Below are 15,574 nucleotides of genomic sequence, written 5' to 3'. Positions count from 1 at the left end.
CTGCCTGTAGAAGTTAGAGCATCAGTGATCTGAGCATGAATCCACCTTGATTTTGAAACTTCGCAAAGGCTTTGTCTCCTAGTGCAATGCAAGCTGTGACAGTATCTTCCATGCACTGCCGACTTGTGGATGAGTGTTTTGGTAGAGCCATGCCTCAGGACAAGTAGACACTGTAACTCAGACACTGTAAAGCTTGGTAGGGTACACATATATACCTAACAGTTGCAGACAGCAATGCACGTACTATCTGGGCTGGCTTTTGTGGGCAGAGGGCAACAATGAATAATGAAATAGCTAATATTGAGCCACAGAAAAAGAAAGCAAACAATAGATTATGCAGTGTAGAAGCCAGTGGCATGTCACCAGCACCTTGTTCAGAAAAGGACAAGGTTTCTTCCAGGTAATTCCTTCTGTATGGGTCTGAGAGAGAAAGCTGTCTCTTTACTTGCCTTCATTACCTCTTCTCAATGACATTTCAGACTCTGTGCCTATCTCTAGCATGCTGAAATTTTATTGAAAGCCCACTATGCCAAGCATTACCTCACAAGCTGTCTTTCACCAGATAAGCAAAATACTAGAGTACCTCTCTTAGGAAGAAAGGAAGGCCAGAGTGTTTATGGATGGAGATTGACATTTTAGGAAAGCTCCTTGTATCATTTATGCACTTTCTTAGATGGATAAATGTTTACTGGTGGCCCTCTTCACTCAGTGGGTGCCCCTTTAAAACTGAACTGCTTCCTTCTGCTGCTCAGCTGATTTCAGCATGCAGGGCTGGCACGCCACCGTCTATCAGAGGTTAGCACTCCCATAGCTGAGCCCCAGGATGGGAATAGACAATCTCTTCCCAAGCACTTTTTTTTTTTTTCCCTCTAGTCACCAGTGCACCACTCCCTCCGTCCCATTACAGTCATTTCCTCTCTTTAAGGTATGGGATTTAATTGCACTAAGTCCCTCACCCTTCAGAAGGCAGCAAGTTCCCAGACCTCTCTTGTGTTATCTGCAGACCTCTGCTGCTCCCAAGCCAAGGCAGTGTGGAAGGGCCTCACAGTGGGGGGAAACTCATTTTCTCCAGAGACAGAGGAGGACAAAGTTTCCTGTCTTTTCTCTCCAAGCCATCTGTCACTTCCCCACCGGCTTTCTCAAGCTGGCTTCAGATTAATGGCTGAGTGGATGGTCTTTAACCCTTGCTTGATCCATGCCAACAAAGGAGAACCTATCAACCAGGGAACCTCTGATACATTCACTGTGGCACAGCACAGCATTTCATGGTCACAAAATGGTGAGGTTTCAGTAAGACCTGATAATATTACTTCCTAGCACAACATAAGGATAAGGGCAGGGCTGCCCTTGGCTCCTTAGAGACACAGCATTGCCGTGGCTGGGTGCAGCAATACCAGAAGTTAAGTGACATCAAATCTACGGGTCCTCCAAGGCAGCCAACTCTACAGAGGGCAAAAACACCATAATCCAACTTTTCACATGCCTGCCTGTTAGAAGGTAACAAAAATATCCAAATATTATATTGTGGATATTATGCAAGATCCACAATATTATCAGTCTTTTGTCTGTTAACACATAAAAAGTGTGTTAACAGCTTGGCAGGAGACTACAAACTTGGCATAAAAATAGAGACAGCTTGGCTCCAAGACCAGAGCAATAGTTATAAAGGAGCAACTCCATAGGTGCTGTGCTATGCGTCTCTTGCTTCCTAGTGAGCACTCTTGTACTTCTGAGAGCCCGTGGATGTTCAGAAGGAACCAGTGTCCCTGCTGTTAAGTTGCCTTTTTCCTTCTCCCCTGGAGAATCTGTTTCTTAGTCAAATTAAAGGTTACAGCTGAGGACTTGTCTCTGCGAGCTGCTCTTCTTCATTAGAAAGAAACGAATGGGGCTGTAGGGCATGTTGCAAAAGTCAGAATTCCCCTTTTTGCCCCTAAAATATATCAGATGCAAAATAGGAAAATCACGAATGAGGTAGGCAGCTGAGACTCATTAAAAGGAAATTCTGGTAATAAGACAGGAAAGAGAACAATAACAAGCTATTCCAGTGTGAGGGGGTTTCCAGCAGGATGCTTTGAAGAGAAGAGTGTCCTTTGCACAAAGCCTGAAGTGTCATGGTTTATGCTGCAGGAAGAGATACAGACTACTTTTCCAACACTAGGACTGGGCTTGAGATGCTGCAAGCACACCTAGCATGCTGGCCACATGCCCATATGCTAATATCTTGTGCCACCTTTGGATGACTCCTTTGGGCAAGCTGAGCCCTGCCATCTAAGCAGGTCATTTACAGAGCATGCCCTTTGGTGCTTGAATTTCACTTCCTTTTTTAAAAAAACTGATTTCCCTGCTGATGAGTTTGTTGTTTTCTTCTCTTAGGTACCACCACATAAGCCAACTCGGAGGAAACCACCATGCTCCCTTCCATTGTATTCCCACAAAACTGAGACAAGTGACAATGGTGAGCAAGTAAGTATCAATTTAATAGGGGCACAAGGTCTCTCCTCTCTGCAATCTGTTCTCTCCTGAGACATGAGCTTGGAGGTAGCAGAGAGGTCAGGTTGTGCAGCAAAAGACATCAATCATGCAGCATCAAACCTTCCCCTGCTCACACACACGTGCTGACTCAGAGTCAGCTCCACGCTGTTTCCCACTCCTGTAGCATGGATACAGGTCCCATGTCTACTGCTTTTGTTCTTACCCTTAGAGCACTGACGGATCCACCCAGTTACCACCTTTCAAGTCTTTTTCAAGTGTTTTAAAGCAGAAACTGCTGGCATTTATTAGATTTGAACAGCGCTTAGCACAGGGAGCATCCATGCTGTTTGTTGCCTTCAGATGAACTCTAGAGGTTTGAGTATAATGGTGTAATAGTTCTGCTCTTGAGATTTTTCCTTCTTCAGAAAAAGGGAATAATTAATCCAGAGTGAAGAGGGGTTTTGTCAGCAATACCCACAGAATATTGTCTTGAGGTGTCCTCCATACAGCACCCTTGAATGAGCAGGTCCCGGTAACCTGGCTGCTACTCACTAAAGTTTATACTCAGGCCCTTTCCAGTCACTTCTATCCTTCTGTATTTCAGGGTATGAGGTCTACCCACCAAATTTCACATTGTCACCTGCCCTTAACAAGGGGGTTATTCTTTGTCCTTCTTTTCTGACAGCTCCACGCGTTTGCTGCCTCCATGCCAAAGGAGCACAAGCTTTAAAATCTTAGGTTCCTTCCTTTTCCTTTGGACCTGAAAAAGCAATATGCCCCTTCTCAAAGCAATGCTCTCCCTTTCTCAAACTGTTTTCAGCCTTTCATAGCTCTACCTTTCCAGCCACTTAGGCCTTTCCTGCCCATGCTAATTGGATACCCTTTAGCTCTGTTAGTCAAGTGGTGGCAGAAAGTCTTTCCTGTCACAAAAAGTTCACAATGTCTGCCAACATTAAGGCTTATACCTTTTAAGAGGTAGAATTTTAATCTTTCTGGTCCTGAAATAATACCAGGGGAAACTGTGTCATAGGTTAGATACCATAGTGAAGGCCATGTAGCAGCAGGGCCATTACACACCACCTAACTCAGATACTTCAGCCAGAAAGCAGACAATCACCCTTTCTTGCAGAGGAAGGATACATGTATGTAGAGCCCTAAGATGGCTGGATAACAAAAGGGGAGCAGGGTCAGGAAAGAAGAAAGCAAACTTTTGTGAGGACAATATATGAGACTTCATTTGCTCCCTTACTTGCACTTTCTGCTTATCTCTTCCAAGTTTTCTGCCTTCATTGCATTTCCTCTTTTTCACCTACTTTACTGTGACTTTTTCATGTTTCATTTTATTTTGCAGAAGCGGTCTCCAAATGCTTGCCCCATCCCCAAGGTCAAGGTGAAAAGCTCTCCCATGATTGAAAAGTTGCAGGTAGGTCCTGGAAGAGCCCACATGGCTGCCCCAGCAAATTAAAACTGATTGGCATTTATCATAGCTACTTCCCTTGCGGAGCAGCCACAGGGGAAGGGTATCCAGGAGCCAAGGGTGACAGCTAGGTAAGCAGGGCAGTGGCCTCACCGATGAGGGCCCAGTCCCACAATACACAAACAAGGAAGGCAGAGCAGATCTGGTAATGGTAACCAGCGTCAGAAACAGTCCAGCGATCCTCAGGCACGTCCATAGGCAGGTCAGTGCATGGGTCAGGATCATTTGGATCTGGCGGGGTATATGGCTGGGCCTAGTCGTGGCAGCAGCACAGCTCAGATAGGGAGCAGGGGCAGGAGCCTCAGTTTAAATGCAGCTCGCAAGAGAAAGTGAGGGAAGCCCTGGCTGAGACTTCTACCAGCTCTTTCTTCAAAGCACTCTAAATCAGAGTCACCTGCACCCTACCGGGGAGCTGGCCCTGAGCTCAGGCAGCTACAATCCTGGCAGTGGGGAGTGTGCTCCAGGCTCTGGCACTCCCCTGCGCATGCCTAGAAGCTCTGCGCTTCCCTTGCCTCGATTCCCCCAGTTATGTACAAACACACCCAGTGCTTCTTGCCCTTTTTGTATCTCTCCGTGGTGCCTGATTCATGCCGCTGAGGGCAGCTCAGCACTCGATAGCCCGTTGACACAGTGCCCTGCCGCTGCCAGCTGCCTCTCCTGGCGGCACGTGCGACTCCAGAGCTCAATGCCTCCTGGGTGCCCTGACACAACATAAGCCTGTTCATAGCCCTGTCCCTCTGAATGCATCCAAGGACATTTGCCTACAAGAGCTTCTCAGTGAACAGGCCAGCAGGAAGAGTTTTATCACAGTTAATCACAAGCTTGCTTTTTCCATGGTCTTCTCACTCCTCATGACTGCACAGATCGTTCAGAAGACCTGCAGACCAGGCTTGAAAATGTGAGGTCTGCTTGGGCACGCACGGGGATGGTTTAAAACTCGAAGTGATTGCTGGTTGCTTGTTCAGACTTTCTCCCGGCTCAGCCACTGTAGACTGTGCTGGCTTGGCTGGGTCACTGGAAAATCCCAAAAGGCCTCAGGATGACAAAAGGACACGTCCTGAGATCCAGCTGCTGGGGAAGGGCAAATGTCCAGTCATAACTTCTCTGCCCGGACTTGTTTGTTGACAGTGTCACCAGGAGAGACCCGTAACCAGAAGGTATGTGGGTTGTGACAGCAGAGATGTGGCAGCTCCCGTGGCAAGAGCAAGGGTTCCTCCGTGTGGTCACCGCATGTAGTACATGCCGGTGTCATGCGCGCCCGTGACGGGGCTTTTTCTTTGCAGGCCAATCTGGCTTTTGCTCCAGCTGCTCTGCTGCCGGGAGCATCTCCCAAAAGCCCTGGTCTGAAAGTCCTGGTTTCTCCGTTCAGCACCCCTCCCTCAACACCCAGCAGCCCGGGGATTCAGTCCCAGCCCAGTGAAACGAATGAGACACCGGTCAGCTTTGATCAACCGCCAGAAGGCACTCAGCTGCAATGCTATAATAAGGTAGGGTATGTGCTAGATTTCTCCATCGCAGCAGGATAAGGCTTCCTTATCACTTGGGGATGAGGAGGAAGAGGAGGCTGTAGCCCTCAGTCCTGCCGTAACAGTGTGCATTTGTAGCCAAGGGAGGAGACCTATGCATCGGGTTCGAAGCAGCCTTTCAGTGTAGCTCTGTAGAGTATCCTCTCTGCTTGCCTGCACATGGAGCTTCATGGTCCAGCAGCTCCAGCAGCCTTCCTGGCCAGATGGGTAAAGGGAAGGGGTGAAGTGGTGGGACCCAGTCACTTCAGCTCAGCAGGAACAGGGTGGCCGGTACCTGGGCAGGGAGCAGTGTGACCAAGTGGTGCCACGTGCCAGTAAACGTCAAATGTGGCTGAGGTGCATCTTAGGAAGCCATGTAGAGCTCGACGGTTTGCCAGGTGTCCCACAGAGTGCACAGCACTTAAATGGGGAGCTGTCACCTGCGTTCACCATCATGAACTGGAGTGCAGACTCCTTCCTCAACCAACAAACTGCCAAGAGCAGAAAAAGCTGAGACATCCAAAGTCAGCAGCATCTGCATAATGAATGCAGCATCCCTGGGTTTTGGGTCTAACTTGGACAAGGAGCTGCAGTTTAAGTTGGATCAATGATCTCCAGCACCAGCTTTACCAAAGGAAAGGAGGCATGTATTAGGGAGCTGCTTGTCCTCTAAAGTAGTCCCTGAGGGGCAGGAGCCCCCGTCTCCCTACTTTTCAGTAGCAGAGCAGGAAAAGCGAGGCCCCCAGCATAGCAATCAAGTTTCCCATGGTATTTTCCTCTGTTGTGCTTTCCTGCTTTGCAGTACCACTCTCTTTGTCTGCTTCAATGTCTGCTTTTCCTGCCTCCAAGGTGCGGACACGGGGATCGATAAAGCGCAGGCCTCCCTCCAGGAAGTTCCGAAGATCTCTGTCTGAGTATGGAGATGAGGAAGATTTAGGGGTCAACATATCCTCTCCAGAAAATGGTTCCAAGGAAGATGGGGATGAGGCGTTTGGGCCCAAGGGCAAGACAGAGGAGGGAGAAGCAGGGAGCAAAGAGCAAAAGAAACAGACAGGGTCTGATGAGAAGCCCCCGTCAAGGAGAGGATCCAGCAGATCAGAAGATGAAGAAAAAGAGGAAAAACAGGCAGAGGAAATTACTCCTTGCAAGAGTAATGCAGGGGATACAAAGGAGGAGGAAGTGTGTTGTGGTGCCCCAGGAGAGGAGAACTCTCCCCAGCCCTCCTCTGGAAACGAGGAGAAGGTGTGCGAGGGTCCCCAGGGAGAAGAGCAGGAAGGCAGTGCCTGTGAACAGGAAAAGGGGGACAAGGAGAAGGAAGAAGCTGAAGCTGAAGCAAAGGAGACCGGTGAGAGCACAGACACACAGAGAACGTCAGACACTGAAGAAACACCACTGGCACCTGAACCGCTGCAGGACGCAGTGGGCTTAGGGACTGCCAGTGAGCCTTCAACCTCAGCCACGCAGGACCAGGGCACAGCATAACTGTGACGCACAGGTAAGACGGGTCAGCATGATGATGGCGCCTAAAATACCAGAGGGTTTTGCTTATTAATAAGAATGGCAACTGTAACAGAACACACCAACTTTTTTGCTGCTCCCCACACCTCAAAAGTATCAAATCTCAGGCCTGCAGAGGGTGCAAGGCAGGGTATTTAAAACAACCAGCCCTCCTGGGTGGTGTTACAGAGAGCGAGGACGGAGAAGAAGCAAAGCCGATTCTGGATTCAGTAAAACAGAAAGGCTCTGCTCACCAGGAACCCTGCTCAATTGCTGTTTTGAAAGCAATTTGAAAGTACTTACAGTAAAAAGCGCTTTTCCCCAGCAGTAACCATGTATATACTATCTCAATATGCCTCCTTACATACACATATTTATATGTATATATGTGCACACGTCGTATATATACATGCATACATATAGATTCTCTCTCTCTCTCTATGTGTTTAGCTTGTTAGCTTTGTCAGCAAAAATAGTGTTTGCACACATACCAGTTTCACGATCAGCCCTGGAAGCACGCAAACACAGGCCTCTGCCACTTGAAATAAAAGAGGATTTCCACTGGTTAAAGCGGGGCTTGCTCCATGTAGCTTCTTACGTATTCTCTAACCACTGATAATGTAGCCACAGATGCCTGAGGAACTATCCCATTCCACCTCAACCACCTGTCCCCTCTTCAAATGCCTCCTTGGTTTGTCAGGGAGCAAGGGAAGGAAGCAGGCTGGTGCTCAGGCTGCAGCTCGCCTTTGCCTCCTAGCATGGAAACTACCAAAGTACCCCCAGGTCACAGACTCCCCACTCCTGCATTTACTTAGACCCATGATTATTTTTCATAATTTCCTCTTTTCCCCTCTCAAAAGGACAGACCCAATCAGGGCACAGGAGACTTAACGTGAATAGGAGCCATCTAACCCAATCAAGGTGGAAGCTACTGGAAAACCTTCAGTGGCAGGAGAGGAGCAGAATACGGATATCCCCTGAGGTCCAGACTCATCCCGGAGTTGAGTGGCTGCTCGCTGGCTCTCTGCTTCGCACCATCGTGTTTTGGGACAGTCAGAACAAGAGACTAGCTTGCAGTCACTTCGGAGTTCAAAACTGAGGTGCTGGCTGATATTCCCCCTTGGTGATATTCAGGGACTGAGAGACCTGATACGTGCTGCCCTGGAGCCAACAGCCGCCACCACTCCTGGTCCCTGTGCTCCTTCATCCTGCTCCAAAATGTCTTTTTTCTTCTCCCCTGCTTTGGTCTTAGATGAAGTTCATCCGTTACATACATATATACATGTATGGTGCCTTTTTGGTAGCTTCTTTTGAAATATTTTGGGTTTTCAAGGTTCAGTAAATAATGTTTTAACAGTAGGGAAAAGTATGTTTTCTCCGTATATGCTGTATGGCAGACAATGTGAACCCTTGAACATGGGGAAAACTCTTAGAACATTGTTCATAAAGCATAAAATCCCTTTGAAGTGGGGGTCAAGCTGGCTGATCTGTGAAACAGCCAGCCGTGGTAGGCAATTTTTCTGTGTGCTTCAACTTTGGGGTGTTTTTAGTGCTGATGGAAAGTAACAATGAGCAGATCTGATGCACAGAAAAGATGTGCTGCATAGGTCAACAGGGCAAGTTTTCTTATCCGGCTCTGCGCTCCAGTCCAGATTTAGAAGGGTCGCCTGTCCGTCAGTCTTTCTCACTTCCAGACTCTATCCAATCTTTTGATTCTCTTTTGAAACTTTCAGTGTGTGGCCACCGAGTGCCACTTGTGATAGAAAGTATCCTGGCTTACTGGAAACAGCTGCTTAATTTTGTGTAGGTCAAAGAAGAGGTCTTAGATGGCTGAGTTTCCAGTCATATGGCCTGACTGAATATGAATTGGTGAAGGTCAGATAGCCAGTCCCTCCTAAGTACTTGGGCATTGTACTAGATTTGCATTCACTCTTGAGGTACTAGTTAAGTCATGGGTCTAGCAGTTGCTAAGCCAAAAAAGCTTTTACATATGGAGAATATTTGTTGCCTGTAAGAAATAAGTTATTTGGGGAAAGATAGATAACAGACCCTCACCTGATCAGTTTCCTGACAGTAGCGCTTGAAGCTGTATCTGCAATACCAAATAAAAAGCTGCTCTGGCTCAAGGCCACGGCGTGACGTGGAGATGCGGACAAGTCTGGGCTCGCTGGAGACAGCGAGCCAGATTTCTCAAAAGAGGAGCCGAGGAGTCAGCTAGCTGTTAGGCGGCGTGAACGGTCAGAGGCCAGTGCTCGAACCTGCTGCCAGCCACCTAGTACCCAGCAACACAGATGCAGCTACAGAGATCAAGGAGATCAAGGGCAGAACCAGCCAGCTCCTCTTCATCCATCACAAAGCTCCTCCTAGCAAATGTTAAGCTGAGCAGAGTCGGAGGCTCAGCTTGTCACTGTCTCTCTGGACAGACACAAGCATTTTACGCCACACAGCCCACATCCGGCCCTTGAGTGGGCTCTGCAACACAGCAGCGTTACAAACCTGATGATTTTGATGGATATCCCTTTTCTGTTCACCAGCTCCAAAATCGTGAAGAAAGACGTGGCTCTGTGCCCTGCCTTTCTTTTTCCCAGGTAAGAGCACTGAGGTGTCATTTGCTGAGAGCCAGACGGCATTGACCCTTCTGCGTAGCATGGGCTTGTTGGCAAACATGACCCCCACATCCTTTTGAGCCATGTTGTGGAGCATTGTTGCCTTTGAATCCATTTAAATCTGTTTGTTAGACCTTCCAGGGCAGGCTGCAATCATTCGCTGTACCCTGTTTCTTCTCTCAGCAGTGTCCCATCTGGATGTGAATGATTGTGCCTTACTGTATATATAGATATTTGTGTGCCTGTTTAGAGAATGTGTGTCCCAAGCAAGGGAATGGAAATCCGAGGGAGAAACAGAAGAAATAAATGGTGGAATAAAACCAAACCAAACCAAAATCCGCGTGTTTCCTCCGGGGGAGATGAAGGAGGCTGAGGAAGGATGGAGAGAGCTGGTAGCAGCAGGCAAAATAGGGGTGGGATTTCCACTGCCGTTGGAACAGTTTAACATTCCATTTTAATTTGTGGTATTTTTTACTTTTGGGCAACAGCAATAACCAATGTGCTTAATCCACAAAGGAAGGTGTTCTTTGGGGCAAGCAGTGACACTGGAGACTGCCACACTCCCTGCCCCAGCCCTGCAGGTATCAGGTATCTAGGAACAGAAGAAAGCAAAGCCATTTAGCCTAGTGCCATTTCTCCAACAGCATCCCTGGTCAGGGGAAGCATAAAAAACCAAGGCGACACACGGTGATCCTTCCTGTGAGATTTCCCAGCTTCTGGCAATCAACAGTTTAGAGGCTTTCTGTGCCAGAAGCTGCATCACCATCTTCGTCCTTGATGGCTTCACAAGTTGCAGGAAAAAAGGTGCCTGTTTCTCAGCTGAAGGCATCCCTTCCAGGGCGATGCTCGCTCAGGTGGCGCACATACCTTGTGTCACGAATGCAGGTTTGTGAATCCTGCTGATTATGTCGATTCACTATGAATGAGTGACTTCACACAGGTTGATTTAGTAAAAGTTAGAATTTACTTGTAGTGAATTGCAGAATTTGATTATAGTATTTTTAATAGCACTCAATCATCAATGATTAATAAAGTGATTAGACAAAATTGATCAAACAGTGACTTAGTTACAGATTCGAAGATGGCAAGGTTCACTCTATTACTACACAGAAGCGCATAAAAGAGAATTAAATCACAACAAGTTAAGATGATTCATAAAAGCATGGCGTATATATGGAATAAAGGCAAAAAAGGGGGGGGGGAGGTGAAAGGGGACCCTCCCATTGAGTCACAAGGTTCAGACTAGACCCCCTTGCTTTCTAAACTCCTTCTCAGAGAGGAGCCTAGGTGCGGCTAGGTCTAGTCTTAGTCTCAGACTTGGTCAACGGTTTAGGAGAGTAATGCCATAAGAATAATACAGCAATATAAAACTCCTTTTAAAATTAAATCATACATCTACAAACTACTTAAATTGATTCATGCATGCAACTTACAACTATAAATGCATATATGAAAATAGTATACCTGTTAAAAATTCCCCTCGAGTTTAGTGAAATACTCACGTCTAATGCCTTGGCATTTCTCAACGGGCGAGAGTAGAGTCTCGAGGAGTGAAGAATATCAGCAGCCCAGGCTCCGTTGTTGATCTCCGGCAATGGAGTTCTGGTGGCAGCAGACTTTCGGAGTCTGCTAGTTTTCGCTGACTCTGAGAGACATTTCGATCAGAGAGAGATGCTGGTGCAGCCTGTGGCGGTCCAGGAGAGCTCAAAAGGCCTCACTTAGGACTGCCGTTTTATAGGATTGTGAGATGATTGACTTTAATCACCAGTAAACTTCCATCCGAGCCACAATTTGGGTCGGCTTGTTGCTGGAATTCCAGCAGCGATGATACCACGTTTCAAGGCTGTCCAGGGTAGCTGTTTGTTCTCGCTCCCCTCGTTAGCCATAATATGAATCTTGGTAAGAACAGAGCCGCTCTCTGCTCCAGCCATGTAGGAGTTTCTGGTACAATTAAGGAGCGCTTAACTGGCCAACTCTCTACGCAAAAGCTGCGGCCTACGAATTCCTGAGATTGTAAAGCAGCCGAAGTAAAGGGGAAAAACAGGACAGAAAAAAAACAGGGGCAGGGGGAAGATGTACCACCACACCTTGCCCCGTCTGCAGGCCAAGTGAGAGCCATTTTAGAAAAGACTCTTTGGCCAGCGTTAGCATCGTGACACGGCAAAAGCAGAGGATACATGTGGGCATGTATCCCTGCCCCATCCATACTATCAGAAAACATTGGCTTGGGCAGCGTGGTCTTGTATCCGCAAAGTGTATGTACAGAGTCAAAAAGTTTTGACTGAAATGCAGACCACAGCTTGGCTTGGTATATAGGGTGGGGGCACCTATTCAGATCCATATGTATCTGTCAAATTCCTGAGGCAGGAGTGTATAATGTCAGGTGTAAGGACACTGATGGTCGAACAGGAAAATGCCCTCAGGAGGAAAAATCTGATATAATTTATGCAATTCCTCTGGTGTGGATGGTGCCTGAAAGATTAAAAAAAAGTAAAAGCACAAACCTTATGGCCACAGGACCTTTAAACTGGGGAGAAGGATGGAAAACAGAGCAAGAATAAATGTAAAGTGGAGAAGGGAATGCAGCACAAGAGCAAGGAGACTGTTGCAGTTGTGTTTGGCTGGGATCTTGTTGTTTTTATGGTTATTTTTTGATTGGACTGTGCTTAAACTGTAGCGTGAGCCACAAGGAAGCGTTGGATAAGGACACAGAGCAATTACTGATGGGAGGAACAGGGTTTTTTGAAAGATCTGGGATGCAAGGGCGGCTGGTACAGAGGTGTGGCAACATGAGGAAGAAGCATGAGGGTGACAGGGTATAGCACATCAAGAGATGAAGTGGGAGCCAAAGCAGCAGGGTGGAGTGGGTTCACAGATCAAAGGCATGGCTGGCTGGCTACTCTGGGCCCTGACACCCGAGTAACACACTACCAACGCTGAGGCACTTTTCCCACAATCCCAAGGCCCTGCGTTAAGGCGTTTCCCTCGCCGCCTCCGGCAGGCCCCAGCGCCCACCCTGGGGCCACTTGCTGGAGGGGAACCACCCGCTGCCTCGGAACAGGCCCGGCCGCCCCACAGGCCCTCGCCTCACCCACCTGCGGGCTGCCATGGGAGGCTCCGCACACGCCTGCATACGCAGTTACGTGTGTAACCGTGTGTAACCCCACACCTTAGCCCCACACGGCAGGAGGCTGGGGGCGGGGGACGGGCGACCCCGCCTGTCCGTCTGTCGCTCCGCCCGCCCCAGCGAGGAGCGGAACGCGCCGCCGCCGCCGCCGCCGCCGCCCTCACGCCTCCAGGGGGAGCAGCGCCCAACGGCTCGGCAAAGCGCGGGCCGGGATAAACCAAAGCCGTTCGGGGGAGGGAGGGGGCGTTTCTTATACCCCCCCCCCGTTCCCTCCGCTGAGAATGAGCTCGCCCGGCTTCGAGCTTCGCTGGCCGTGCCTGCCCGCCACGCGCCTCTGGCGGCCGGGGGACGGGGGGGGGGGCGTTCCTCCACCCCTCGGAAGAGCGCAGGAGCGGTATCTGCGGGGGGGGGGGGGGGAGGGCGCCGTGGGGGCCGCTGCTTCCCTCCCCCTCCCCGCGCGGACTTGGAATCGTCTCTACCAAGCGGAGTCGTAGGATCGGAGGAAGGGCGATGCCACGGGTTGCCCTGGCGGGGGGGGGGCGGGGGGGGGCAGCAGGGGGAAATCGCAGCAGCCTCCGTAGTTGGGGAGAGGAATGGTGTCTTCCGAAGCGGTGGGCAGAACCATCGGGAGTCTGGTGCGGGGGGGAGGAGGGCAGACCTATAAAGGCACTAGGGAGGGGAAGGTAGGCGGTGCTGGGCGGGAGGAGGTGGGAAGGGAGTGAAGTGCTGAGCTAGGGAGAAGGCAAGAGAGAGCGGCTCGTTGGTCTAGGGGTATGATTCTCGCTTCGGGTGCGAGAGGTCCCGGGTTCAAATCCCGGACGAGCCCGCTTCGGTAAGGGGGGCGTGGAGGCGCCTCCTGTTTTGCGGCCGCGGTGCCCCCCCACCTGGTTTTTGTTGCCTCGGGGGCGGCGGGAGGGTGGGCTCGGGGTAAGGGGCCGGAGGTGGTGCCGGGGCGAGCGGCGGGCAGCGCCGTGCGCAGGTGGGCCCGCGGGGAGGGGGAGCAGCCGCCCCTCAGCCCCGTCTCGGCGGGGTTTGGGGAAGGGGGGGGCGAAGAGGGGGCGCAAGGCGAGAGGGATGAGCCCTTCCCTGTGCGTTAGTAACGCTTACTATTTGGGCGACAAGGCAGCGTGTCTCGCTGCCCGGCCCCTGCCCCCTTCGCCGTCTGTGGGGGCCGCCGCTGCCTGCCGGAGGAGCGCAGCGGGGGGGACCGGGCGGCATCACTGGCGCTGGGTAGGGAGCGGGGCCGGGGAGCAGAGCGGGTGGGGGGGGGGAGAAAGAGAGGGGAAAAAAAGGAAGAAAAAAAGTGGGCTCGTCCGGGATTTGAACCCGGGACCTCTCGCACCCTAAGCGAGAATCATACCCCTAGACCAACGAGCCTCCATGAGAACGCGTTTTCCTCCCTTGCAGAGGAGGCTGGCTGCCGCCGCACGGCCCGGGCCCCGTCCCTGCCCCGGCGGCCCTGGGCGGCCCGCTCCCCCCGGCCCGGCGCCCGAGCGGCTGCGGGGCTGCTGCGGGGGGAGGCGGCGCAGGCCTGGGGCTGCGCCGGCGGCCGGAGCAGAAGCAGGCTGCGGGCAGGCACCGGCGTCTTCTGCCAGGCCTGAGCGTTCTCTCCTGCCTGCCCTCCCGTCACAGAGGCGGGCGAGGAGCCCCCCGGCAACAGCGTTACGCAAAGGCGAGGTGGCGAAGGCACAGCCAAGCGTCTGCAGCCGGCGCCCGTCCGTAACCCGACCGGAGGCGGTGGAGGCCGAAGCTTCGCGCCTCGCCTCAGCCCGGGGGGCGGCCGGCCCTGTGGCCCACCTCAGCCGGCGGCTGCCCGGGCAGGGGCGGCCCGTGAGGGGTACGGGTGCAGCGGCCCCGGCGGTGTGCGGCCGGGGAGCCCCGGGGAGCCCTCAGGCCTTTCGGGGACCGCTCTTCTGCAGTGGCCGCGTTGGGACAGCTCAAGCACACGGCAGCTGCGCGGCCTGCCCTGCTTTTTTTGCAGCGCTCCGTGTAACTGAGGAGGCACAGGCACTGTTAGGGTGCGCGCTGCTGCGCTCCGGCTTTCTTCCAGTCACTGCGGCAAGCCTGGCTACCTTTCATCTGCTTAATAGCTGTCTAGCCATTAACCGCAGCAGCCAAACCACAAACCCCGACCAAAAGAAGGGAAGTTCGCGGTTCATTTCCATCATTTAAAACTGTACGACAGCCAAGCAGTGGTGGCGTTACTTTACAGGGGATGATTTTATGCGCACCTGTTTAAATATCAGAGTCTTCTTACAACAAGCACTGATGCTGGTCAGGCTAGAGGTCAGTGCTACCGTGGCTCTTGTCTCTGTACAGTAACAGTCACTCAACTAATTTTGTCTATATTCCAAGAAACTGGGGGGAAGGTAGGAGGGAGAGACAGGAAAAACAATTGCTTTCTTTTTATGGGCTTTTTTGTATATCAAGATTATCAAGAATACTTGTGGCTCGAGCTGTTCCTTAGCATCAGTTCAGCACTGGAATACCTAGCTCATCATTAGCACCTTTTTCCTTTGTAAGGTTTCCTCAGAACACTTACCTTTGCATAGTGGGTGATCCAAGACATTCTTCTTAATCCAATTACGGAAAAATAATTATCAAACTCTTCAAGTACCATATGCAATTACTGTGCTGCTGCCAGCTCTGAGTTTTGAAAGGACCACTGTGTTTCTATGTAACCAGATTAAACATAAATGTATCTGCCAGTCACAATTTGTGGCTATCGATGGCTACAGGCTGTTCAGAAGGGACAGGTGAGGAAGGAGGGGCGGAGGCGTTGCCCTCTACGTAAAGAAATCAATACAGTATGAAGAGCTGTCCCTGAAGAATAGCCACGAGCAGGTCGAAAGCTTATGGGTAAGAGTCAGAGACAGAGGCAACAAAGGGA

The 15,574-nt window shown here is 50.8% G+C and overlaps 1 protein-coding gene and 2 non-coding genes across 3 annotated transcripts in view; 2 read left to right on the top strand and 1 right to left on the bottom strand.

The window, feature by feature from the left end:
• Positions 1-9,257, top strand: part of RCSD1 (RCSD domain containing 1) — a 34,339-nt gene extending 25,082 nt beyond the window's left edge. The window contains exons 3-7 of the mRNA XM_009491231.2: positions 2,374-2,463; positions 3,824-3,895; positions 5,233-5,436; positions 6,304-6,949; positions 7,812-9,257. Coding sequence (XP_009489506.2) covers positions 2,374-2,463; positions 3,824-3,895; positions 5,233-5,436; positions 6,304-6,936 — 999 coding nt within the window. The 3' untranslated portion in view covers positions 6,937-6,949; positions 7,812-9,257. The remainder of the gene's footprint in view (positions 1-2,373; positions 2,464-3,823; positions 3,896-5,232; positions 5,437-6,303; positions 6,950-7,811) is intronic.
• Positions 9,258-13,438: 4,181 nt separating this feature from the next.
• Positions 13,439-13,510, top strand: TRNAP-CGG (transfer RNA proline (anticodon CGG)). Its single transcript has one exon. It is a non-coding gene; the product is annotated as a tRNA-Pro (tRNA).
• A 479-nt stretch (positions 13,511-13,989) lies between these two features.
• TRNAP-AGG (transfer RNA proline (anticodon AGG)) lies at positions 13,990-14,061 on the bottom strand. Its single transcript has one exon. It is a non-coding gene; the product is annotated as a tRNA-Pro (tRNA).
• Positions 14,062-15,574: the final 1,513 nt, after the last annotated feature.

Source organism: Pelecanus crispus, chromosome 1 (genome assembly GCF_030463565.1).
Source record: "Pelecanus crispus isolate bPelCri1 chromosome 1, bPelCri1.pri, whole genome shotgun sequence".
NCBI classification, from domain to species: domain Eukaryota; kingdom Metazoa; phylum Chordata; class Aves; order Pelecaniformes; family Pelecanidae; genus Pelecanus; species Pelecanus crispus.
This window is presented reverse-complemented; position numbering and strand designations above follow the sequence as displayed.